Source organism: Podarcis vaucheri (genome assembly GCF_965113315.1).
Source record: "Podarcis vaucheri genome assembly, chromosome: 12".
Taxonomy (NCBI): Eukaryota; Metazoa; Chordata; class Lepidosauria; order Squamata; family Lacertidae; genus Podarcis; species Podarcis vaucheri.
Genome location: NC_138750.1, coordinates 50,345,911 through 50,370,997, shown reverse-complemented (window position 1 = coordinate 50,370,997; position 25,087 = coordinate 50,345,911). Strand labels below are relative to the sequence as shown.

The 25,087-nt window shown below is 42.7% G+C and overlaps 1 protein-coding gene and 2 long non-coding RNA genes across 16 annotated transcripts in view; 2 read left to right on the top strand and 1 right to left on the bottom strand.

The window, feature by feature from the left end:
* LOC309515131 lies at nt 1-5,047 on the top strand. Its single transcript, XR_014212305.1, has 2 exons — nt 1-3,063; nt 3,267-5,047. It is a non-coding gene; the product is annotated as an uncharacterized lncRNA (long non-coding RNA).
* ZMYND11 (zinc finger MYND-type containing 11) overlaps nt 1-25,087 on the top strand; it is a 109,340-nt gene that overhangs the window by 63,675 nt on the left and 20,578 nt on the right. For 8 of the 14 annotated variants that reach the window (XM_082192363.1, XM_082192350.1, XM_082192356.1 and 5 more), the window contains 5 exons: nt 5,909-5,953; nt 12,309-12,470; nt 20,671-20,748; nt 23,218-23,310; nt 24,282-24,369. In XM_082192363.1, the coding sequence (XP_082048489.1) occupies nt 5,909-5,953; nt 12,309-12,470; nt 20,671-20,748; nt 23,218-23,310; nt 24,282-24,369 (466 nt within the window). The remainder of the gene's footprint in view (nt 1-5,908; nt 5,954-12,308; nt 12,471-20,670; nt 20,749-23,217; nt 23,311-24,281; nt 24,370-25,087) is intronic. The other 6 variants (XM_082192353.1, XM_082192360.1, XM_082192362.1 and 3 more) reach the window with 3 other exon arrangements.
* LOC309515146 lies at nt 4,219-5,902 on the bottom strand. Its single transcript, XR_014212321.1, has 2 exons — nt 5,037-5,902; nt 4,219-4,996 (listed from the first exon to the last, which is right to left on the bottom strand). It is a non-coding gene; the product is annotated as an uncharacterized lncRNA (long non-coding RNA).

The following is a 25,087-nucleotide window of genomic DNA, read 5'->3' as shown; positions in this document are numbered from 1 at the left end:
ATATTTCCCACAAGGCTTTACCTTGCATTTCCTGGTACGTTGACTTGCAATCTTGCTACTTGCAGTGTGTTCTTGCAGCTTGTGCACGGGGCCTCAGGACAGCTTGCTTTTTTTTACTTACTGGATAGAAAGTTATTACCCTTCTGCAGTCTCATGTAGCTATAAGGGTTTTGGTTTCTAGCAAATGATGTTTTAGAACAGGGGTTTCCAAACTGTGGCCCGTGTGCTGCCAGTGGTCCACAAGCTTCATCGAAGTGCTGTGCGAGAATTTGTGATTGAAGATGGCACATTCGTCACGTTAAAAATTCCTGCTGGTTTCTCATTGTCTTTTTATGGCTTCGTTTATTTATTAAGTTGTATTGTAATTTGAATTCCTCGGAGCTCAAATTGTAATACAAAAATTTACAATGAGCAAACAATAAAAAACCCGATAAAATAAACTTACAATTGTTACAACAGGCAGAAAAAAATCATTAAGTGGTCTGGGAAGACAGATCATTGGCAATTTTCAGGTGGACCACGAGGGGGGAAGTTTGGGAACCACTGTTTTAGGACCAAACTAATTATTTCCCAGATGAGAGCCTCATAGGTGAATGAAAGAAGTTTTATTTTTTACAAAAAACAATATACAGTCGTACCTTGGAAGTCGAACAGAATCCGTTCCGGAGGTCCGTTCAACTTCCAAAAGGTTCGGAAACCAAGGCGCGGCTTGCGATTGGCTGCAGGAAGCTCCTGCAGACAATCAGAAGCCATGTTGGACGTTTGGGTTTTGAAGAACGTTTGCAAACCGGAACACTCACTTCCGGGTTTGCGGCGTTCGGGAGCCAAAACGTTTGAGTCACAAGGCGTTTGACTTCCGAGGTACGACTGTAATGGGTTTTAGTCAATGCTAGTCCTACTCAGAGTACGCTCATTGAAATAAGTGTAACTAAGTTAGTCATGCCCATTAACTTCAATGGGTCTACCCTGAGTAGGACTAGCACTTGATACAACCCAGTGTGTATAGATAATGTATATACATATATGCATATGGGGAGATTGCTATTCTGCTTTTGGGCTCCCCATAGCATCTGGTTGGCCACAGTGAGAACAGGATAGTAGACTACATGAACCATTGGCCTGATCCAGCAGGTTCATCTTACGTTACTATTCTTTAGCCATAGATTAATTTTAAGGAATGGAAGTAGGCCAGGATCAAAACACCTTCTTCAGTCTGAAAATTCTAACCTTAATTCCCACCCCCCTCAATAACATACCATGTCACAAGCTCCTTTTGAATACGCTCCCCCCAGTTGCAAAGGAGGGGAGCTGCTCTCTAGGAAGCCTAAGCCCAGAGCACACGGAACTTGTCGTGTAGGTTCAACGGATCCAGGCCATAGGGTATCAGTCTTAAAATATGGCCCAAAAGCGGGGAGGGTGGAGAATTTCGCCAGGATGTCTAGGGATAGATGTTTGCTCTTTAATTGCCCTGTTCTGGTAGGTTATATTTGAAGCACCTAATAATACTGGTTGCTGTTGGCATGGGTATGACCAAGAATGGCTGTTCTTATGTTCTTTTTGCAGAAGGGTCCTGGATGAATGCCGTCAGAGGAGCTGCCATGCAAGAGTTTAGGAGGCTCACTGGGTGTAGGGGTAGGATGGGGTGGCCAGTTTTTGTCATTTAAAGTCCTGAGCATTAGGAGAGACCAGGACCTCTGGTTGGGTGAGTGGCCCCCAGTTTGGCTTGTGAATCACCACAGAGACCAACCCCAAGCTCCCTTCCCTATCAGATTTATGGCATTTGGGTCATAAAAGTTGGGTGCTTTTATCTATGATGAGTTGTTACGTTCAGTGAAAAATTAGATGAAAAATTATAACAAATCACTTGGAATAATGCAACAGTATAGCCAGACTCAATCAGAACTTTCTAAAATATATGCTTATTTAAAACTTAATTTACATTTAATTGTACAGTATCAGTTAGTATGCCAGGACCCTGGGAAAAGATTGGCTGTTGAAAAGTTAATTCTAAATGGCTAATTTTTTAGGTAAATTATGGACTCAGAAATAAGGTTACAATGCTGAATGAAGGCATTTACAAACCAGTTCCTTGAAGAATAGTAGAATGCCTGTAACCTCATGCGACAAAGCCATAGCTGTCAACCTTCCCTTTTTTTGTGGGAAATTCCCTTATTCCAGCGCCGTTTCCCGCTGCTTCCCACTGCTATCCCGAATTGTTAGATATCCCGTAAACTGTCCCCAGTACAGGTGAGGCTGCTGATCCCTTATTTTCGAGGTTGCTGATCCCTTATTTACAAATCTGAAAGTTGACAGCTATGGACAAGGATAATCGCTTAATAATAATATGATCCAATGCATGTTTACTTGGGAATAAGTTCCATTGTTTTCAGTGGGGCTCACTCCCAGGAATGTATGTATATCATTGCAGCCTCCATTTAAAATGGACGCGGGCGGCACTGTGGTCTAAACCACTGAGCCTAGGGCTTGCCGATCAGAAGGTCAGAGGTTTGAATCCCCGTGATGGGGTGAGCTCCCATTGCTCGGTCCCTGCTCCTGCCAACCTAGCAGTTCGAAAGCACATCAAAGTGCAAGTAGATAAATAGGTACTGCTCTGGCGGGAAGGTAAACGGCATTTCTGGTTCGCCAGAAAGCGGCTTAGTCATGCTGGCCACATGACCCGGAAGCTGTATGCCGGCTCCCTCGGCCAATAAAACGAGATGAGCGCCGCAACCCCAGAGTCGGTCATGACTGGACCTAATGGTCAGGGGTCCCTTTACGTCTACATTTCAAATGTTAAGGAATTATATCCATACCAGAGTAGCGGAAACCCTGCCTTAGAAAACAAAAACAGATTTTGAAGAGCTAATTTAGCCAACCTTGTCCCAATGTGGTGATCTCCAGAGATTGTTGGACTACATCTCCCATCATCCTTGACCGTTGGCCATGCTGGCTCTGGCTGATGGGAGGTGGAGTCCAACAACAGTTGGAGGGCACCAGGATGGGGAACACTGATCTAGGGAAAAGAGGACAGGATCGTTCAGCTGTAGACAGCAATTCAAAAGGGTTGTATATATTTACAGGTACCTTTTGTCCCTTCGTTCCATTTTTGCTTGGAGAATTTCTGCTGGTCCCTGTTTCAGCTGTTAATTTTTTCAAGTTAAGAACCCTAATATTCTTGACACGTTTTACATGGCCCAAGACATAATACCATATCAACTTTGTGGTGCTGGACTCAAGTGTTCAGTTTGGTTAGTAATGCCTATGAGGTTTGTGTCAGACATGATGTACGTAGGGTTGTGTGCACTTTGCACTAAAGGAAAAACAAAATCTACCCCCCCCCCCATATTGCCAAAGTAATTCATACAGAGGTGGCGATATATAAATAAAGCAAATCTCCTCATCTTTCCCCAGTCTGCATAATTATTATGCTGCAGTTACTCAAGCAAAGGCACATTAGCTTTATATAGCACTGAAATACTGCCCCATCAAAATTTAAACATCTTCTGAGCTCTCCTATGACTTTAGCATGCATTGCCCATATTCCTAGCCAGAAGGTGGTGGAGAATGTGAACTGAGCTTTTCAAAATGCTGGAATGTACACCCAAGTATCATTTTCTGTGGATTTTCTGTGCTCGCATGGAATTGCAGAATATGTACAGTCTTGTATGCTTCTATTAAAAAAAGGGGGGGGGGGTCCAAGAAGTTGTGAGATTCTTTTTCTCCCCATGTACATATGGACCACATTTAAAAGGATTTCGCCCATTATAGCTTCCACACTAATACTATTCTTGCACCACACTGCTATAGCGAAGATTAATTTTATTAAATCAATTTGGAATGCTGAGATGAAAGGTGTTGTATAAATGCAAACTTTACATATCTTCTGTAATTAATGCAGCTGATTTTTTTTGGCTTCAGTTTGTTTAATAAATACCCTGACTGACATTCATTTAGAACCTTTAACACTGTTTTTTTCTCTTTTTTAAAAAATATTTAATTACTGGTACTGCCATCACACTGCCCCCTTCCACTACCAAATGCTGTTCTTGGTACAAAAGAATGAAGACTCTTGGTTATCTTGGTTATCATTTTTGCATCATTTGTTTTTCAGTTTTCATGTGTCCAAAATATTTACTGGGCATAGGCATTGTCTTTGAATGCACCAGATATGCCTTTGGTTCATTTGAGTTTTGATGCACATGAGCTGCATTTAAAAAAAAAAAAAGTTTGCTTGCATCCTTGATCCTTAGTACACCGTGATCCAGCTGCACATGTGTATAATCTCACTCACCTTGGGGCTTTAGAAAATAGGAGTAATATACAAGACGTACTCTTGTAACATGCGAAGTAACCCTGACTGCCAGTTATTCTGTTCCAGGCCTCCATGTCTTGCGATCCTGCACAGCTCTCACAACTCTGTATGCAATTCTATAGAACTTCCCAAAGACCAAATGCAAAAAAATAAGACATTTGTTATTCCACCAAGTGTCCGTTTCTTTAAATAATAGCTTTTACATAATGCGTGCAGTGCCAAAATCACATTCATGTGTAATACAGGGTGTCTCAAAGCCAAAGTTCCGTCCAAATATTCCTTCCTTCGATAAAGAGAAAAGGATCTCTACAAGTATACTTGTTGCTAAAGGATAATCCACAGACGGGCAAAAAACCCCAGTGCACAACCTCAGGAGTATTGCAGCTTTGCTGTCAATCACTCAAACCGCAGTGGCAGTGCCCCCCAGCTGTGTGAAATCCTAAGCGGGATGCCTTACTTTTATGTTTGGTCTTTGGGAGGTTCTATATAATTGCATACAGAGTTGTGATCCAGCACATCGTGAACGCAGCCCGCCAGCCGTGTATGGTGAACCCACCTGGGGTTTAGTAAACCTGCTGTTTTGTGCTCTTGGCCTTTGACCGAGGGTTGACAGGTACCTGCCAGGCCATAGTAGATGACTGGAGGGCTATGTTTAGCTTCATGGGTGAGAAAGCTATATTTGCACTATGTGTGTGTGTGTGTGTGTGTACACACACACACACACACACACACACACACACACACTTAAAAAATCAAAAGCACAACTACTCTGGATTACCAATTAAAAAGGTTAGTATCACAATGAGTTCTTCACCTGTTTTTAAAGTGCAGTCCCAGAACCACATAAACATTTCCCCTTATAGTCTACAGGTTTCTTTTTCCACTTGCACTGTGTAATTTTATATTAAAACAACCCTACTTTTCCCTTCAATGGCAATGTTTTATCAGTCAGATTTTTGATCATGTTCCCCATTGTCTGCTAGCTAGTACACTGGCCCCACGAGCCTCCCCTTCTACATGTAAGGATATTACTCTTACAAATTTCTACCAGGTTTTCTGATTACTTTCAACAGTCACTCCCAAGGTGCTATTGTCCCCTGCTTTTTAATTTTATTTTTAACTTGCATTTTTAAAATTTATGAAATGTGGAGACAAGTATCTGATAAAGCATTAACATCGAAGCGCTTCCTGGATATTCCAAAGGGTTGACCACCAATGCTGTATGTCATATGATACAAGCATTTGCTTCTTCCCAGGGGTTATTCAGTGAGCACGTCAATCCCTCTGCTAATTCCAAACAGTGCCAGCGATTGGACCATTTTGGCTCTGTCCTTGCTTTGAGTGTGTGTTTTCCTAATTAATTTTAACTGCTTGGGAAAGCTTTCAGGAGGCCAAAAAGGGAAGAGGGGTAAATGGGTGTAGATAAAGCAGTCCATATAGTTTGCTTTAGGGGGTAATTGTATAGTCAGGATGCTATCTGTAACAGTGTGCTTTCCCCATATCCATGTTTCAATTCGTTTTAGTCCTATGTACCTCAGATGGGTTCCAGCACAGAGACCATGTGTTTTTGTTTTGTTTTGTTTTTTATTTCGAAAGGCCTACAGTATGCAGCCTTTCTCCCGGACAACAGCAAAAATCAAGGTGAACAACTTTTGCACTATGTAGTCTTTGAATTTCCTTGTTATATTCTCTTATTTCTGTTGTGCATTAAGGATAGTCTAGAATTGTTGCTTCTGCAAATACGTATTAATAATGCCTGTCATCCATGTTCCATGCAGTTCTGAGATTGACCTGCACAGGATTGTCGTTTAAAGTATTATTTTTCTTCTTCTTCTTCTTCCTGGGGAACTGGAAGTGGTTACTCACATGTTTTGCCACAAGATGTAAAGTTGCAATGGTTTCCCTTTTATCAGTTGTTTCTGGGAGTAGATGATGACACCTGGTGGCAGACTTGGCAAGTGCAGAGAAGGACTTTCGTACTTTCTAGATCTGCCATTATTAGAACACTGGCGGCCAGATGTTAAAGTTATATAAATACCTCCTGTCTCATGCGAGGAAATCACATGGCAAACATCCATGTACATCCCTGGCCCTGCAACTGTTCCAACACATATTCAGATGGTAGGCATTTAGAAACAAAAGAGCTTGATATTTAAAAATAGTGATAGGATACACATGATATCAGCAAGCGACATTTGCCAGAATTACCCCTTTGGCATTAGGATGCGTTTCTGTCCTTGCAATTTTACTACTGAATTTCTTTTTAAATTTAGATTTTAAAATCTTCTGTCCCTGTAATTTTACTACTGAATTTCTTTTTAAATTTAGATTTTAAAACCATTACCTTTTAATTTTTAATATTTTTAATTGGAGCTTTATACATTAGTGGTGTAGACCCCTTGCTCCTACCCCATTGGCACAAAGACTAGCCTCCTACCCAAGTTCATATTCCTCCCCCTTTCTACCTTCTTCAACATGGTTATGCAATTTTTCTTCTCTTATTGTGAATCTCCTCATTTTATATCTCTCTCTATAAACGTTTCTCCAAAACTAAGCTTTAAAAATTGGTGATGAAAATGCTAAAGAAAATGCTTTCCCCCCTTCAACCTGTGTAATTATTCAATGTATCTGAATGTCGCCCTAAACCATGGTTTGGCACAAGGGTGAGAACAAGCTGCAGGTGAACATTATAGTTGTGCACCTTCCCTTTCTGTCATCCAGCACAGCTGCAAGGAGGAGTTTGGAGACCTTTTTTGCTTCTGTTTTTGCTTAAACACATGTTGCCATCCAAACAGACAAAACAGTATATGAAGTCGGTTTGTTTCTTGCAAACCTTAGTTAATGTTAACCACAGTGTGTCAGTTTGGATGACACAACAAACTGTGGTTAAGTGAAAACGGAAGCAAAGGTTTGGAACACCTTATTGTGGTTGTACTCCGTGAGAAGAGGGGAGGATATGATCTGAGGCTCATTGCAGTTTGTCGTCGTCACACTAAACCATGGTTTAACATGACATCTGAATTGAGCCTTTGTCTTTGACTTGGTAATGCCATTATGAAGGACACCTGGGATATCCTTCAGTTTATATTTATTTAATGCTACTCAAGCATATGGTAAAAAACAAATGAACAACCACCTGTCATTTTAAGGCTCTGTACCTGTGTTGCAACATAATGCACTTCTGCTATGTTGGGTGGTGGATGTTATAAAGATGGTTCAAGCCTAGTATGTCAGACAACTAAGCAGAACAATCTTCTTTCGACCAAGGATTTTATACTAGGGGATTTTATACCAGGACACAGGATTGTGACCTGGGTTACCTGGTTCCCAAGTTGCTCCGAAGCTATGTGAAAAAGCCCTTAGGTGCAACGCAGCAATAAGGCATTCTGTGCTCGAGTTAGTTACTAGTACTATATGAACTTTGCGTTAGCGATTTGGAAATCTCAAATTTTATCGCCTCTTTAGTTTTGTTTTTGTTAGCTAATTAATAGTAAGGGCCCAATCCAGAGTGTCCTTTGCACAAGCCCAATTGAAATCCATGTGAGTTGAACAAGCCCTAGTAGTGCTATTGTACAGTGTCCTTTCATTTAAATGGGAGGTTAAGGCTATCAGTGGCTGCAAGCCATGATGGCCACACTTTACCTTCACTGTCAGAGGCAATACATCTCAGAGGCAATACGTCTCTGAATACCAGCTGCTCGTAGTCACAGGTGAGGAGAGAAACGTTGCACTCAGGGGCTGCTTGCAGGCTTCCCATAGGCAACTGGGTGTCTGTGAGTCTAGATGGACCTTCGACCTGATCTAGTTAAGTTCTTTTTATGGCCCTTGAAGAAAGACTTCCCAGTGGTGGATTGTGCCAAAACATTTTCTTCTTAAATTGGGTCTTTGCTGCTGCTGAGCATTTGGGCAAACCTGTTCAAAGAAGAGGAAGGGGAATCCAGTGTGAGAAAGCTCATTAAGATTAACATCCCTTTAGTCTTTGGTAAATCATATATCAAATGTAAGAATCAGGTGTTTTCTTTCTGAAACATTTTGATCTGTGCTATGAGTATAGCTCTAGTATAGTTCTAGGGAGGAGCTTATAATACGAAAAGGCAACAGAAAGTAAAAGTCAACACCTTTATTTTATGCTACTGGTGTAGAATACATTGCACGTGTCTTTCTGTTTTTAATATTGTAGTTGATAGTGAGTCTAAAGAAAAGTTAAGAGGATTGGTGTTGTGTTTTGTTTTGTTTTGTTTTTCTAAAGCAGAAAATTGTTGTGATTGTGCAAATCACATGGGCTGCTCTCACAAATCATACCTTCATATGAGTGAAAGCCCCACATATATGCTCATCCGATCTGAATATGTTATTAGGGTAAAAGAACACATCTAATCAATGGGCTGCACCCAACTAAGTCATACTCTGAGTAAACCCATTGAAATTGAAGGACTTAAGTTAGCAAAACTAATGTAAGGCCAGTGATTTCAAGGGTCCTACTCTGACTTTTCCAGGCCCAAAACATTTGGGTTTCTGTGGAATTTTCTTAATTTTCTGCTTTGGTCATGTTAAGGCGTACTACGCAGGTAGCAGCACCCAGGTGTGCTCCATCCATGCACAATGCAGTTATTCTGGATTCTGATAGATTATGGCCAATATATTTAAGGCAGTGAAAGAACTGATACTCCCTGAATTTGACAGGAGTCAGTGCCAGTGAAAATTTCCCAGCTGAGACAGGCTTCTTATAATATGTAATATGTCTAGAGAGATTGCTGGTGGGCTCAGAGGATGGGACTGTTTCCTAGACTTGATGCAGACACATCAACTTCAAAGGCTGATGAGAAACACTTCATATTCACAAAATGAAATAACAAACGAAGGAATGAGATATTTCCTTTTGTCACATAACATAACATTATACAGAAGTTAAAATTTAGGGAGACAAGATGAAAAAGAGGACAAGTCTCCTGTAATAATATTTTATTATTATTTATACCCTGTCCATCTGGCTGGACTTCCCCAGCCACTCTAGGCGGCTTACACTACATATAAAAACATAGTAAAACACCAAGCATTAAAAAAACCTTCCTGATACAAGGTTGCCTACAGATGTCTTTTAAAAGTTGTGTAGTTCTTTATCTCATTGACATCTGATGGGAGGGTGCCACTGCTGAGAAGGCCCTCTGCCTGGTTCCCTGTAACTTCATTTCTCGCAGTGAGGGAATCACCAGAAGACCCTCGGAGGAGGACCTTAGTGTCCGGGCAGAACGATGTTGGTGGAGACACTCTTTCAGGTATACTGGGCCGAGGCCATTTAGGGCTTCAAAAGTCAGCACCAACACTTTGAATTGTTCTCGGAAACGTAATGGGAGGCAGTGAAGGTCCCAACAGCTGCTCCTAGTCACCAGTCTAGCTGCTGCATTCTCTATTAGTTGTAGTCTCCTAGTCACCTTCATAGGTAGCCCCATGTAAAGTGTGTTGCAGTAGTCCATGCGGGAGATAACCAGGGCATGTACCACCCTGGTGAGACAGTCTGTGGGCAGATAGGGTCGTACCTTTAATAGTTTTGTAGAAGCATGAATTTTAGCAGATATATGCTGTCATGCAGCTGTTAAAGGCGCAGCAGCCCTGTTCTTTATTCACACGGTCATCCTATCTTAATTCATAATACATTACTGAAGTAGAGTTAGGAAGAAAAATGAGCTCAAGTTTCACCACCCTAGGTGTTGCAAGATCTGAGTCACACACACGAGGGCCTCTTGTGGTGCGCTGGTTCACATGTCCCATTAAACCACATTAAAGTTTATTCTGAACCATGCCTTAAGGCAACTGAGCAGCGTGCCCTGCTCAAACATTTCTGAGTTGCTCCTCCAGCCTTGGTTTCCTAATTGTGATTTGCTTGTGGGAAACATACAATAAGCACCGATTTGCACATGACACGAATCCAGCCTCTGGGTTTTTTCCCTCCCTGGTGCGGCAGGAGCAGAGGAGGAGCAAAACACTCTTTCATATTGAACGATTGCTTATTTTAAAGGATGGTATAAAGGGATGTGTGAACAAGCCCAGCATGTCTTCTGAGGCTTCGCTGACACCGCCAATAATCTTGTCGCTTCAGACGACAGCTTCAGTTGTTCCTGCAGTGGAGTTGCCCCTATCAGGGAAAACAGTTGGAAATTGCCGCTAGAATATTTATTTCTTTGTTATTTGTAGCATAAAGGCATTGGTCACGATCCAGGATAGCTGATTATGCTGCCCTGAGGGATTTTTGTTTTTGTTTTCCCTCGCAGTGCGCAGGGCTAGGAGTTCAACTTGAACGGAAATCATGTACACTTATTTATTATATTGAGTTCAGGTTCTGTTTTGTTTTTTTTAAAAGAAGGTATTGAAGAGCATTTGAACACATTTTACCCATTGGTTGCTTAATTCCTTCCCACTGACATCAATGGGGTTTAAAAAGGACTTAGCTTTGGCTGGATTGTGGCTCATTCAGAGTTGGGAAATAGAAGTGGAGAGATGAGAGACAACTGTTATTTTTTTCTGAATTGTATTGAGAAATCCTATTTATAGGCTTCATTTACACAGTTGAAAACGTTTGAAGGACCAAGAACAAAATTAGGTCAAACTTTCCAATATTTGGATTGATTGAAATCGCATTGCAAAAGGTATGTTAAAAGGAAAAAAAAGGAAGCTGCTTAATGTAGCCGTATTCTAAAGTTTAAAAAGACGCCTGTTTTGTTATGCTCTGCTTGTAGGTTCTCATAAATTTCAAAACTTTGTCCCATTTGTGGATTTTAGTTGAACTTGCACCAGGAGCGCTGAGCTCTTACATGGACCTCTGCTTTGACCCAGAATAGGTCAACTTCAACAGATCTTTCTGTTTTATCCTGAAGGCCTATTTCGATTTTTTTAAAAAGCCAATTTCAGTGAAGGAAATGAGAATTTATAAACTGCAACCTTTCCAATGAACCCAATCAGAGCAACAACAAACTACAAGGCAGCAGAATTTGGAAGGAGGAGGGAGATGGTTGAATCCATATAGCGTTAACCTCCAGCAAAAGATCTAGATTTGGCAATTATGTGTACTTCACATTTCTGTTGAGTTTGAGCTTTCTCAGGCTTGGTTCACACTTAGGTGGAAGAAAGTCCTCTTCCAGCTGCATGGGATTTTGAGGAGAGGAGTGTGTCCGCCTGTGTTCAGCTCAGTCACACAGGGCAGTATCGGCTTACCGTCACTCCATGCTCTTGGAGAGAAATCAGGAGACTGAGGAGCCACTTCTGCTCTTATCCTACAGCTGCCCATCTTCCTCTGCAGCTCTGACTGTCTTTTGAAAACAGTGGCTACTTCCTAGTCAGGGGAGGTAAGCTATATAGAATTTGATGCTTTCCAAAGGAAGTCATAGCTGCTTAGACAGATTGGCGTGGGGTTGCAATAGCAACTCCTGTCCCTTTTTTCCTTTCCAATAATTCAGGTAAGGTGAATTATCTTCTGAACTTTGCTTGAAAGGAGTTCCCTAAATTCCTTAGCGTCCCAAACAGCTGGAGGTGGATTCCAGTCCACACTTTCAAGCATATAACAGTGGTATAAAATCATGGTTTTAGCGGCCTAATGCAGAGAGGGTACTCTCATCACCTTTCTTCAAGAAAATAGAGGTCGTGTAGGGATTTTATAAAGCTTGCATTATTCAAGCTTGCACTATTAATTTCTTTTAGCAGGGCAGTTTTTCTGTATAGCTGGGGACATTGCATATATGTTGTGTTTGTGTTGCTAACCAGACACTCTCATAACAAGCCTTTCTTAGAGGTTAAAACCTTAGTGTCCAGTCATCCAAACATTTGAAAAAAAAATAGGGTTTCAAGTTTAAAAAAGAATTGAATAAACCATTAAAGAGGTATGGTAATTAAAAAAAATATTTATAATGCCTAACTGTTACTAGACTTCAAGAAATGTGCTTTGCTCATGGCTGTTTCAGATACTGACAGAATGTTCTATCAAATTATTTTGTATTTTTTGTAGGACTGGGAGACAGAAACTCATGACTGGTATTGTTTTGAATGCCATTTGCCCGGAGAGGTGTTGATATGTGACCTGTGTTTTCGTGTATATCATTCCAAGTGTTTATCTGATGAGTTCAGGCTTAGAGACAGCAGTAGTCACTGGCAATGCCCAGTTTGCAGGGTGAGTACATCTGAGCTTTCATGTGCTGAATAGAGACTTGGTATTTGTTATTTCTAGTTTCAAGAAGATGTTTCTGGCCAGGAGAAAACACCCAGTTTTGCCTACTGCAGGGATGGCGAACCTGGACTTTTTATCTGGGACCCTTAACTTTCAACAGACCCAGCCAACATGGTCAGTAATCTGGGATGATGGGAGCTGTAGTCTACTAACACCCAGAAGGTCGAAGGTTTCGCCATCCCTGCCTAAACAATGCATATGTTAAGTGCAAATCCGGAATATGGTCAAATTTGGATGTGCCTGGGCAAAATCTAGAAAAGCCTGCTGTCAATGGGCATTTCTTGAGACAGACATTAGAACAAATGTTTTGCTAGATTGGTCTGAAGCAAATCATGATGTGCTATAAGCTGGAATTCCAGAAATACCTAAGTGAATCCTCAAGTCAGTCTTGGCAGACGTTTGTCCTGGTCAGGCAAGCTGTCCCAAGTGTGGAAAGCTCCAGTCTTTACAGAGGGAGTTCCACAGTCAGTTTCAGTAACAGAGCTCCCTCCTCCGATTCAGTTCATGGTGCTTGGAATCTGTGGGCACAGATCAGATTCATACACACACACACACCCCATCAGAGCACACGCAGAACTTTGATTCGCAGCCATTTTATCTTTTGCATTTGCCTCGATGTTTGGCGCTTCCTACATTTGCCCAAGCTATCCAGATATGTGTTAAGATTTGGGGTTCTCTCATAACTCAGATGATGCAGATCAAATATAAAAAGAAAATGTGCATACCTCCAGAAGGTTTGCATTGTGCTGCAGCAAAATGCATATATATATATTTTTCTTCTGAACTTTACTGATGTTTATAAATGCTACATAAAACTGTGGGTTGAGATCCACTGCAGTTTTTATTCAGACATTATAGATTGAGCTAATATTTTAGGTTCCCTAGAATTTCTATAATGCAAGGGTCTTTTCAGTCCAAATCTCTGTTTTAGTATTTTTCTTTAAATCACTCAAATACAAATACCAGAGTCTTTAAGCTTTTGGTTCTCCCCGCCCAGTAAGTCATAGTTTGGGGGCTGCGATGGCAGCGGGGAGAGATGGGAAATGAGAATTTCATATTTGCCAAGTTCAGTTGATGAGGCAAGTAGGCTTTTCTCCTCTGCTTTTCCCATTTAACTTTCCTATATATACGTGTATAGATACACATGCATACATGGAAGATATGTTGAAAAGCACTGGGGCTGTGAATGAACGATCGTTGTAACTTGTATTGTTGCAAGTATGCTCTTGTTTATAAGCAATAATGAGTCTGGTAGCAAAAGTAATGGAAGTTCAATATAATTTGGAGTCCATTGATAGAGGGCTAGGGTAAGCCATGGGTTCCATTTGGCCTCAGGAACAGGGAATGAATTTACTTCTGCCTGATTCCTCATTTAGTTCTCGGTTTCCTTCCTTGCCAGAGAGAGCTCCCAACCCTTTGACCTTGTCCTCCCATTTGCTGCTTTCCATCCATGCCTGCTTCCTTCCTCCCTTGCCTTGCTCATGATGTGGTTATAGCTCTTCAAGAGGCCTCACTTTAGCCCAAGAAAACTCCCTACTTCCATATTTTTCTGCTGCCTCCTGTCCCACCTGCCCATATCTTTGCTTTTACTCAAGTGAATGTAGGGTGGCTGGAGTCAAAAGAGGAGAGGACCCCTGTATAGTTGTTTAGAAGGGAGAATTTCACCAAGCTACACCTTCTACACAATTCATAGCAGTGCAGTAACAAATGGCTGCCCTAAGAAACATCTAATCCGTATAGCTGCTGATCATCCTTATTGCCATCCCCAGCACTGTCCAGCAAGACAGATTTTTGCTTCCAGCTTTGCTGGTATAGCCAAGCTGCTTTTAGGAACAGCAGCTTGTAGTTCAGCGCTGGAGATTCATGTTGTAAAATTGGGCACATATTCCTGGGTGTTATGGGCTCCTTAAATTAAACCCATCTTTTTTTTCTACGTATCTTCAGGCAGTTTCAGTGTAACTTTAGGGGTGTATATTGTTCTCTGGAATTCATTGACATCAGGCCACAAACACAGCCTTAAAGAAAAGAAAAGGAAAACCCCACATAGGTCCCTGCAAGAGAGAACAAAAATTGTGACACTGTACCATTTGGCAAAACAACTCCACGCAGCCTGTTCTGCCTAGTCCCTTGGCACTCTGCCGTAACACTGGCCAGCTGCATCTCTTAATGTTTGTGTCCCACTATGCACACCAGTAGTGAAGCAACAAGCATATTATACAAAGCTTTACTTAATGGTGGCAAATACCAGTCGCTACTCAGCAGAGGAACAGCTGATGCAGAAAGATTTGAACACCACCACTAGTTTATTGGCACTGAAGTTTGCAGGTGTAGGTTTCACATTACAGACAAGTGGGGTGGTTTTTTTGGGGGGGTTTTATACTCTCATGTTCTTCTGGTATGCTTAATTTTACGGGTGAGTGCATATTCTCCTGCAGACTGCAGTGTCGCCAGGCCACGAATGCCTTTGTTTTGGAAAAAGCAAGACTTGGCCTGCTTCGCACTATTCTTGCTCTCCCTTAGCAGGAAGCAGAGGCTGCTGGCTGTACTTGGGATGGCAGCAGCTGAATGACCAAGTCAGCTTTCTGCATTTCCCCCATCATCTTGCACAAACGTGTCTTCTGAGTTTCTACTATTATGAAGCAGTTGAACTAGAGATTCATAAAGTTTAAGTCTCTCTACCCATGCCTCTCTCTAGTGCACAGGGGCAGGGAACCTTTTTGGCCCAGCAGGCCAGATCTTTACCCCCGTGGGTTAACATTGACAGAGGACCACGGCCACTTGCCTATTAGTCATCTGACATGGTCCCGCCCACCTACCTGTCAAAGGTGGCCTATGGAAATGATGGTGTGGGGTGCACCAGCACATTCACTGCAGGGACCCCAACAGAACCTAACCCCCATCCCATCCCTCAGTGACTGTGGCGATCACACAGGGTCCCCAGACGCTTCACCGTCTATTGATCCCTGTGCCACCACTTTATTTCTCGCTGCCACCACCCAGGCCCTACCTGGTACAATACTGAGTCCAGTCAGGGTTAAATTGGAACATAAACTTCTGTTTCTTTATTGCAGTTTAACAAGCGTGTGGTTTCATAAACGGTATCGGTCAATTACAGTCATGGGGTGTCTATCCAGACCTATAACTTCCGCTACCTGCTCTCACTCACTAAACCACCTCTTAGTTATTTACTTGTCTTCCTGGCCCCTAACTGTTCCTGACTCAGCTTATTTCGCTACACTAACTCAACGTAACCACAGACTCTATCCCAATTCACTCCCACTCCAACCAACCACCCAACTCCCAACGAACTTCGCCCCTCCCAGAGCTGACTCCACCCCCTGGGCTCTGATTGGGTAACCTGTTTAACTCTTTTACATCCAGCACTCTCATATGTTAACGTCACAGTGACATCACCTGTTGGGCAGGTTGGCACGGTTTGGGAAAAACAGCTGTGTGGGCCGACGTACGCACCCATGCTGTAATGCATGCACACCACTCAAGACTTCATTCTTGAGCTAAGAAACAGGTGGTTCACTTGGGCACCAGGAAATAGGCAGTGGGTGGTATCAATTGGCTTGGCTCCTTCTGTTGCACCTTGTCCCCCAACTTGCTTGGTGAAAAAGACTGTTTAAAGTGATGATGGCAGTAGAGCAGACCTTTGCATCATAACTGGGTCACCAGTTAATCCTTGGAAAACAGGAAGGGGGGCAATTCAATGCATATTTAAGGGAGCTTAGTTCTCCCCAACCTGTGCTTTCCCTCAGAAGGTGTCTTTAAATCCCAAACCCTCAGTTTATATTAATATGACCCAGGCTGTGTTGTCCTTTTAATAATAGCTGTTCATCAAATGGCATACATGCAATACCCTAATGCAACTTTAAGTAAGCATAGATGTGAACTACTTGCCTCTCTTCCTCTATGCTTGCGGTTATATATATATTATAGTCAAAAGCCAAATAAGATTACCACATTCTACAGGGACAGTAAAGAGCATATGTGCTTTGAAAACCGTTTTATTTTCCAGTCCCTTTGTGAATTGAGATTCAACAAGTTTTTCAGGGTAATGTTTGTGTTTGTTAACAGCGTGCATGAGCTACCCAGGCATTCTCCCATTCAGGAATTGTAAAAGTCCAGACATGTCTAGAAGCATATCAAGCAACTGCCATTCTTGAGTTCATATTTTAAAACTTACCCATTTTTTTTTTTAAATGCAGTGGTTGAGTGAGTGAAAGTCTGAAGATAATAGGTTCATAAAGGCTAGTAACAGATTATCATTATTATTATTATTTTTTAAAAAATTCATTACAGTATGGTATTCCTTGACAAAATAAACAAACAAATGTGCAGGTTCCTGGAGAGGAGATCACGGGCACTCTGTTCTTCTGCTGCTGTGCTACTGTAAACTAAATCATGGTTCCTTTAGTGTTAACATCTCGTGGATTATCTCGCTCCAGACAGACCATGAGCTGAAGCCAATATTTGTTTATGGACTGGAGAAAGGAGCAAAGCAGCTGCCATATTCTTTTTCGGAAACTGTCCATTTGCTCGTTCACGCTAAGCCATGATTTGGCTTAGTGTCATGTGTGAACTGGGCCAATATGTGGAGCAGTTTCTGGAATGCTTGATGCTGAGTCAATTACCACACGCTCCAGCACACAGACATTGTCTCTCATTCACCATGAATGTGGAATTGTCAAAAGTCAGTACTGAAAATATTTAATTGGCGGTATGGACAGGGCTTTCCTGGGCTGACATGGCAGCAGAAGCTAAAATTGATAGCAAGACCTGTCTGAATACTGTCCTCTATAAAAACGTTGGGACTGTTGAACCTGGTGTGCAGATCGCTACTGGCTAATCTTAAAAACAGTTTGGCACTTGGGTTTCCCCTCCCATATTTCTAGACGAGTCCCTTCCTGGACACATTTAAGCCAGATTGTTGAATCATTAAGGGCCGTGAGAAGTGTTTATTCGTGTTACAGCCTTTTTTAGATAGTATTGCTGAAGAATTCATTTGACAGACTTTGAATAATTCAATGTATGTCTGAAAAATGCTGTTGGCTTTGGTCTTTGAAAAATATATACAGCACATGTGCAGATTAAGCATACTGTATAGGGTCACTGATGCCCTAGCCCACAGGAGACAGTGCCAGAACATTCACAGGCAATTCTGTTTATGCCAGGGGCAGCATGCCAGTGGCTTTATAGTAAACAAACCCTACTCTAAAACAGTTTGGTTTTTCCAAGCATGCTAGCTGTGTAGATATTTCTCAAGAAGTAGTCTGCCTCCTCCTAACTGGCTCTTAAATCCAAATTTGGCTGTCTTCCTTGGTCACTTTTTCGCTGTGGTGTTTGAGAATGAATTTGGACATTCAGAGATAGGGACAGGAAGCATAAATGCCCCGTGCTTCCTTTCCCTAGTATTGTTTCAAATAATATTTGAAACAGATCAAGAGGTACTATTGCAGGATCAATTTTTAGTTTGATAAACCATGCTATTCTTAATGCCAATGGGATAACCTGAACTAACATACTTATTTTCAGCTACACTGACTATTTTTGCTTAGAGAACAGGAACAGGGAGACTCAAAAGAGTATTGCTTGTCACCCCGCAAAAGTACCTCAATTCTTTTGCATCCCTTAATGCAGTTTGAAAGAAAATACCAAGATTTTTCTCAGGAAATATTGTGGTTTATGTAGGGATGCTTACAGAATATAGGGTTTTAGGGTTCTGAATTACCAAAACTCTGATCATCTTGGAACCCACAGTACTTTGGTTCCAGAATTTGTGCCCTCAGGTGTTTAAAAATTAAATAAAGGTGTTTAAAAATTAAACAAAGGTTGCTTTTCTGCAGGAGTATATTAGCACCCCACCACAAAATAAAACTTTGAAAAGGCTTTCCAGTGTATTATTTCAATTTTTCTCTTTATTACAGTTCTGAAAGCAATAAACACATTTGTTTGCAGGAAAGTTTTTTTTTAAAAGTGCACTCCTACAAAAAGCAAACACAGAAATAACTTGAAGGAGTAACTTTTTTTTTTTTGGCGTGGTGTGTGTGTATGTGTGTTGTCACTTTTTGGGTGGTTTCCCCCCTCCTGTATAAAATACATTATAAACAATCCACCATTTTTATTTCGTCCTGCGTAACAGCTAGCCCAGAACTCAATCTATGATGGAAAAGTTGAATAGTTAGCAAATTGTGCTTTAAATGTTTGAGACAGGTACTAAACAGGTGACCTTGTGTTGTGCATTGCAAGTTTCACTTATGCAATAAGACCAAAATTACTCAGTTGCCAGGTATAGCAGCACATTGAATCTGGATAGCCATGTTGGCTTCAGTGGAACTTTTCAGGAATAATGATTTTAGTGAATGCAGCCAATATACCAAACATCTTGCATTCATTGGAAACTGACAATAGGAAATTGTGGTTAAGAAAGTTGCACTAAGAATTTAGAATAAAGCTGTTTGGGTTTCAGAGCACCCTTCTGGCACAACCCTCTGGTTTGATATTATTGTACAAGAGTGGTTGTGAAGCTCTGATCTTCTGTAAAAGGAAGGAGCGACTTTTCAGTTTCGCAATCTGGATTAGGTTCCATGGCAGCTGAACCACAAGAGACGGAAGGGGGGGACGACCAAAAATGCTACTATAAGTTTTTCAAAGTGGTGACATTTCCCCCCACTAAATAGGACAGTTGACATTTGTGACACAGCAAGGATCCCTGTGCATGCAGGGTTTCCTAGTCTCACCTTTAAAATGGCATAAGCACAGAGGTTATGACTTGTAGCCCCCATGACTTAAACAAACAAAAAAAAAGTGTTTTTCATCCAGCAGCTTTTTGCTCCCCCAATTGACAGGAATAGGATCATAGAGTTGGAAGTGACTCTGAGGGTCATCTAGTCCAACCCCCTGCGATGCTGGAATCTCAACTAAAGCATCCATGACAGGTGGCCATCCAATCTCTGCTTGAAAAACCCCAAGGAAGCAGAGTCCACAACATCCAGAAAGAGAGTCTGTTCCACTGTTGAACTGCTCTTGGTGTCAGAAAGTTGATGTTCAGTCGCAATCTCCTTTCTTGTAACTTGAAGCTATTAGTTCAAGTAGAGAACCAGGGTCAAGTTGACCCTTAAGACTTTTCTGATCCCTCAACAAAATATATACAAGGCTATTCTCCCACTTCCCACTTGGCGGCTCATTACAGTACCATGGTTGACCTACTGGTTGATGTTGAGACTCTATTAGGTGTCCTCTTTTCTCTTTCTTTCTCTCTCTTTCTTCCCAGCCTCCTTTGGCGTTGATGTGGACTTACTGTTCCCTGTTAAGATGCCTTCCTCTGTAGTTTTCAGTCAAGGCTAATGCCATGTCGAGGCAAATATACGCCTTTGCATATGTTACCCAGGGTCATCCCCCTCCCTCCCCAGATTGCCCTAATCAGGTATCTAGATGCCATTGGGGTTTCTCACCAGCGTAGCATAGCACATAGAGTGCTGGAGCAGAACACGAGAGACCTTGGTTTAAATATCAGTTCGGTCTTAGACTCTATAAAGATGAAATCAAGAGAGACATTATCCTAGTTTCTCTTCCTTAACTGTAAAACTAGAATTAGCAGTTTAACCTCACAGGGAGGGATGCTTATAAGGGCAATTAAAGTAATTGTATTAAGCCGTTTGCACAGTAAAATGCCAGTCCTAAGCAAGTTAACATAGACATAAATCCTGTAGGTTACAGCAAATGCATCGACCCAGCGAACTTTGGGGCAAGTTAAGTGTGCTTAGGCATGGGATAACAGCCTAGGATGGTTATTGCATCATTTCACAGCGGCCATTAGATTCCTCACAATTAAAAAAACAACGACAACCCTCTTAAGAGAGTCTTTCTTCACTTTCTGGTTTTAAGAAATTAGAGGAGGGACGGACAGAATGTGCAGTGCCTTCTAAACCAGCATCAGGATCACTCCGTGCAGATTCTTGCCTAATCGCAATCTGCAAGTGAAGATTAATCTAGCTTGCTTGAGCTAACCTGCCGCTCGGTGTTTTGCCATTGGATCTTTAAACGTGTTTTGCCTTGTAAGATTTTAAGAGACTTGCTAAAAGTCTGAATTCTTTAATAAGACTGCTTCTTTTCCCTTTTGTTCGTTTGTTACCAGAGCATTAAGAAGAAGAACACAAGCAAGCAAGAGATGAGCACCTATTTGCGCTTCATCGTCTCCCGGATGAAGGAACGAGTGAGTGTTGAAACATGATGCTCTTGATGGTGCAATTGCTCTTTATGGCTAAGCCCCAGATTCTAGTGTTTCTTCCTGTACCTTTTGATTCATTTCCAAAGCAGAAGACAAGGCAGTGGTGGCCTCTCTCACCTTCCCCCCACTCTACACCCTTCTCCCTCACCTCTCCAGCTGCTTTTGATCTCCCCGCCCTCTGCTAGAGGATGGCGGGCAAAAGATTGCACGAAAAACAGGTTTCAACAGGGCCGTGACCTCATGCTTGAATTCATGCAAGGGAAATCTTCAGGTTGCCACCAGACACTCCATGTGGATTAGCTTCGGAATGGACTTGTTCCATCAATTATATTGTACACTGGTGCCTCGCAAGACGAAAAGAATCCGTTCTGTGATCCTCTTCGTCTAGCGGTTTTTTCGTCTTGCGAAGCAAGCCCATTGAAGGATTAGCGGATTAGCGCTATTAGCGGCTTTTAGCGGCTTATCTGCTGATCAGATCAGCTGATAAGCGGCTTAGAAAAGGGGGGGGGAGGAAAAAACCCGCAGGAACTCGCAAGACATTGTCGTCTTGCAAAGCAAGCCCATGGGAAATTCATTTTGCGAAGCACCTCCAAAACGGAAAACTCTTTCGTCTAGCGAGTTTTCCGTCTTGCGAGGCATTCGTCTTGCGGGGCACCACTGTATTTGGGAGAATGCCGTGGCCCAGATAAGCTTGAGCACCTCTTGGCAGACAACAGCATTTTCTTGTTAACAGCTGGGTGACACTGGATAACACGTGTCTGTGTAACAAATGGCCATGACTTCAATCCGTGAGATAGCCTTTTGAAGGTGCATCAGGCTCCCAGGTGATCTCTTCCTTTCAGAGAGAACTTGGTGCGGCTCTTACTCAGAGAGCTGGAAAACTCCCTGGCATTACAGGACCCCTGTCTGCAATAGGTACAGCTTTCCTGTGTCCTATCGCATTCCCTCCTCCCTGGCTCACCACAGGGATGAGCAGCCCCAGGCTCCAGTGTGGTGTAGTGGTTAAGAGCAATGGACTCGTAATCTGGCGAACCGGGTTCGCGTCTCCGCTCCTCCGCATGCAGCTGCTGGGTGACCTTGGGCCAGTCACACTTCACTGAAGTCTCTCAACCCCACTCACCTCACAGAGTGTTTGTTGTGAGGGAGGAAGGGAAAGGAGAATGTTAGCCGCTTGAGACTCCTTTGGGTAGTGATAAAGCGGGATATCAAATCCAAACTCTTCTTCTCCTTCCTTCCTTCCTTCCTTCCTTCCCCTCCTCCTCTCTGTCCTTCCTTCCTCTTTAGGCAGCACTGCAGCAGCACAGTCACTCTCCCCTGTAATCTCTCCACTGGTTTGTCTGCTTCTCTCCTCAATAGCCTTCTCCATGCCAGCTTCCTCCGTTGTTCCTCTCCGCTTCTTCTTCTAGCCAGGGCCTGCTGCTAATGCCCTATGTACCATGGCAGAACATGCTCCAAGGTTTCACAAGCATATTGTCACTGCACAGTTCCACTCCTGTTCTGGTTTCCCATCAGGTCATCTGAGAAGCCACATGGAGCTTGGCTGCAGCGGCCACGCTCTTCTGGAAGCATGGTTTGGGTGTCCTTTCACTTCCCTATTCTTGCTGACCTGCAAAGGTGCCAGGTTGTCCCCAAGGCTGAGGGAACTTGGATTGTGTGTTGTTCAGAGGAGGCTGAGCTCTCTGGAGGAGCTGGCCACTGAAGCTGTGGTGTGCAGTGCGCATTGTGTGTGGCATCACACACGTGCGCCAGACCCGCTCATCATTGAGGGGGCCGAAGACACCTCATCCCTCTAGAGTTGGCACACCTGCTGACCTGACATAAAATTTGACAGAAAGTGTGGTTTTGACTTTTGCGTATTTGCACGTTTCGCTTTGGAAATCAAATGTGAGCTCAGTTTCCAACTTGAAATGTTAGGAGATCAGGGTTCAAATCCCTGCTCGCCCATGAAGCTCACTGGGTAACTGCCTCATCCCAGCTTCCTTCGCAGGGTTGTTAAATGAGGAGGGGAAGAACTATGTATGCCACCTTTTGCTGGGGGTGGGGAGAAGAAGGTGGGATATAAATACAATAAATAATAACCCTTTTTTTTTTTTTTTGCATGCAAATTCAAGTTAGCAGAATTTACTTGGAAATCACCACCCCAATTTGTTTGAAGCTTAATACATCTATTTTGGGAAGGAATCACTGTTTAAAAGTTCCAGATGGAGAGAGAAATGCTATGGGTTTTGCCCCATAATTATAGCATGGCTGTTTTAACAAAAATTGCTTTTTGCAAGGTGACCCCAGGAATTTTTGAATTGGCAAGTTCAGAAAATTTAACATTGTCCATGCGCATCCACTAGTCAGACAGACACGCTTTGGGGCCTCCATCTGAGTACATTTGAATTATGTCAGTGCTTTTCTGTTACAGCACTAACTAGCTACTGAACTGATTTGCTGTGATGCTTTTTTTAGGCTATTGATCTAAACAAGAAAGGCAAGGACAACAAACACCCAATGTACCGTCGGCTGGTGCACACAGCCGTTGATGTTCCAACTATACAAGAGGTATGTTCTCCAGTGGTGGACCTACATTCTGGGGAGCCCTGAAGTTTAAACTGTTCACAACCAGCAATGAGGTCTGGTAACTGCTGTCGTCTTCTTCGGTGGAGTTGGTCCACGGCAGATCACGATGACGGACTCTCAAACTTTGAGACGGTTGAAATACGCACAGCAGAAAATCAACTGATTTGAGTCGTGTGACTCAAATTGGGTCTGCTAGACCCCAAAAAATTAAGCAGTATAGATTAAAAGTTGCTTCTTGGGTCCTGAAGCTTAAGGTTTGTTAGTTTCCCAGTAGATCTGCCCCCGGTTTTCCCTTATAGTATTGGAATTGTTATTTTGTGTGTGTGCCTTTTCATAAGACGATGAACGGCAGTGGAATAGGGATAGATTTGGGTGTGGGTGGGTGGGTGGGTGTGCATGTTAATGTTGGCAGCCCTCAAACGGCTTATTCTAGATCAATCACGTGCCAATAAACCCTGAATAGACGTAGCACTTACATCTTTATTAAGCCAATAGCAGTCTGTGGGGCTGGGGAGCAGTGTTTTCCGGTGGCATCGCTGTGGTTACCAGGAGAGGCCGAGTGGGGTGATGGCAAGGTCAGTGTGATGCAGATATACTGGTGAAAGTGCCAGATTAGCTTGCACATTTGTGCCTCGCCAAGCTTGCTGCTGCTTCCCCGCCCGGTGCCTTGATAAGCTTAATGACACAAGTGGTTGAATGGTCAACTAAGCATTGTGCCACACAGAAGGGCCTGTTCCAAATGTGTCACGGGGTGTCTGTCAATCAAAAATGATACGGATTGAAGCTGGGACCTTAAGTGTACAAAATCTGTTCTTTGGGTTGTGTACAGTTCCACTTTTTTTTTTTTTACTCCCACGAAATGTGTAATATAGAAGTCATTGTCCTGTGTTTGCCTGGATGTGGTTGGTTGCCAGCTCAAATGCATGCTTTTATGACTGTTTCAATCTATTTAGAAAGTAAACGAAGGAAAGTACAGGAGCTACGAAGAGTTCAAAGCAGACGCTCAGTTGCTTCTACACAACACAGTGATTTTTTACGGAGGTAAGGTCAAAACCACGGGAAGGCAAATTAAGGCCCGGATCTGGCCCAATTGCCTTCTCAGTTCGGCCTGTGGATGGTTCGGGAATCAGCATGCTTTTACATGAGTAGAATGTGTCCTTTTATTTAAAATGCATCTCTGGGTTATTTGTGGGGCCTGCCTGGTGTTTTTACATGAGTAGAATGAGTGCTTTTATTTAAAATGCATCTCTGGGTTATTTGTGAGGAATAGAAATTTGTTCTCCCACCCCAAAAAAATATAGTCCGGCCCCCCACAAGGCCCGAGGGACAGTGGACCGGCCCCCTGCTGAAAAGGTTTGCTGACCCCAGTCAAAGCAAACCAGTGCGATAGGATCTTACATAAGCCGCACACCTCATAGGGTTGAGCCGAAATATTTCCTGCAATTTCAATTTCATTTCTGCTCCTTTGAAAGCATCAATTGCTTTCCATTGAGGCTATGGAATCTCCCAAGTAGGTTCAAAGGAGACTGTGCTCCCCATCCCCAAGAGAGCTAACTAGTCCTGAGATAATCCAAAATGACCCCAGCTTGTGGGAGGAGGTCCCACAGGCCAACTCAGCTAGAGATCAGTTGGCTTTCCTTTTATATATCTTGCGCAAGCTCTCCCAAGTCCCATGTGACTGGAGCAGCGTTTCTTGACTGTACAGCTATTTTGGCTGCCAAGTTGCCAAGTACTTCCAAACCTATATCCTTTAGGTGTA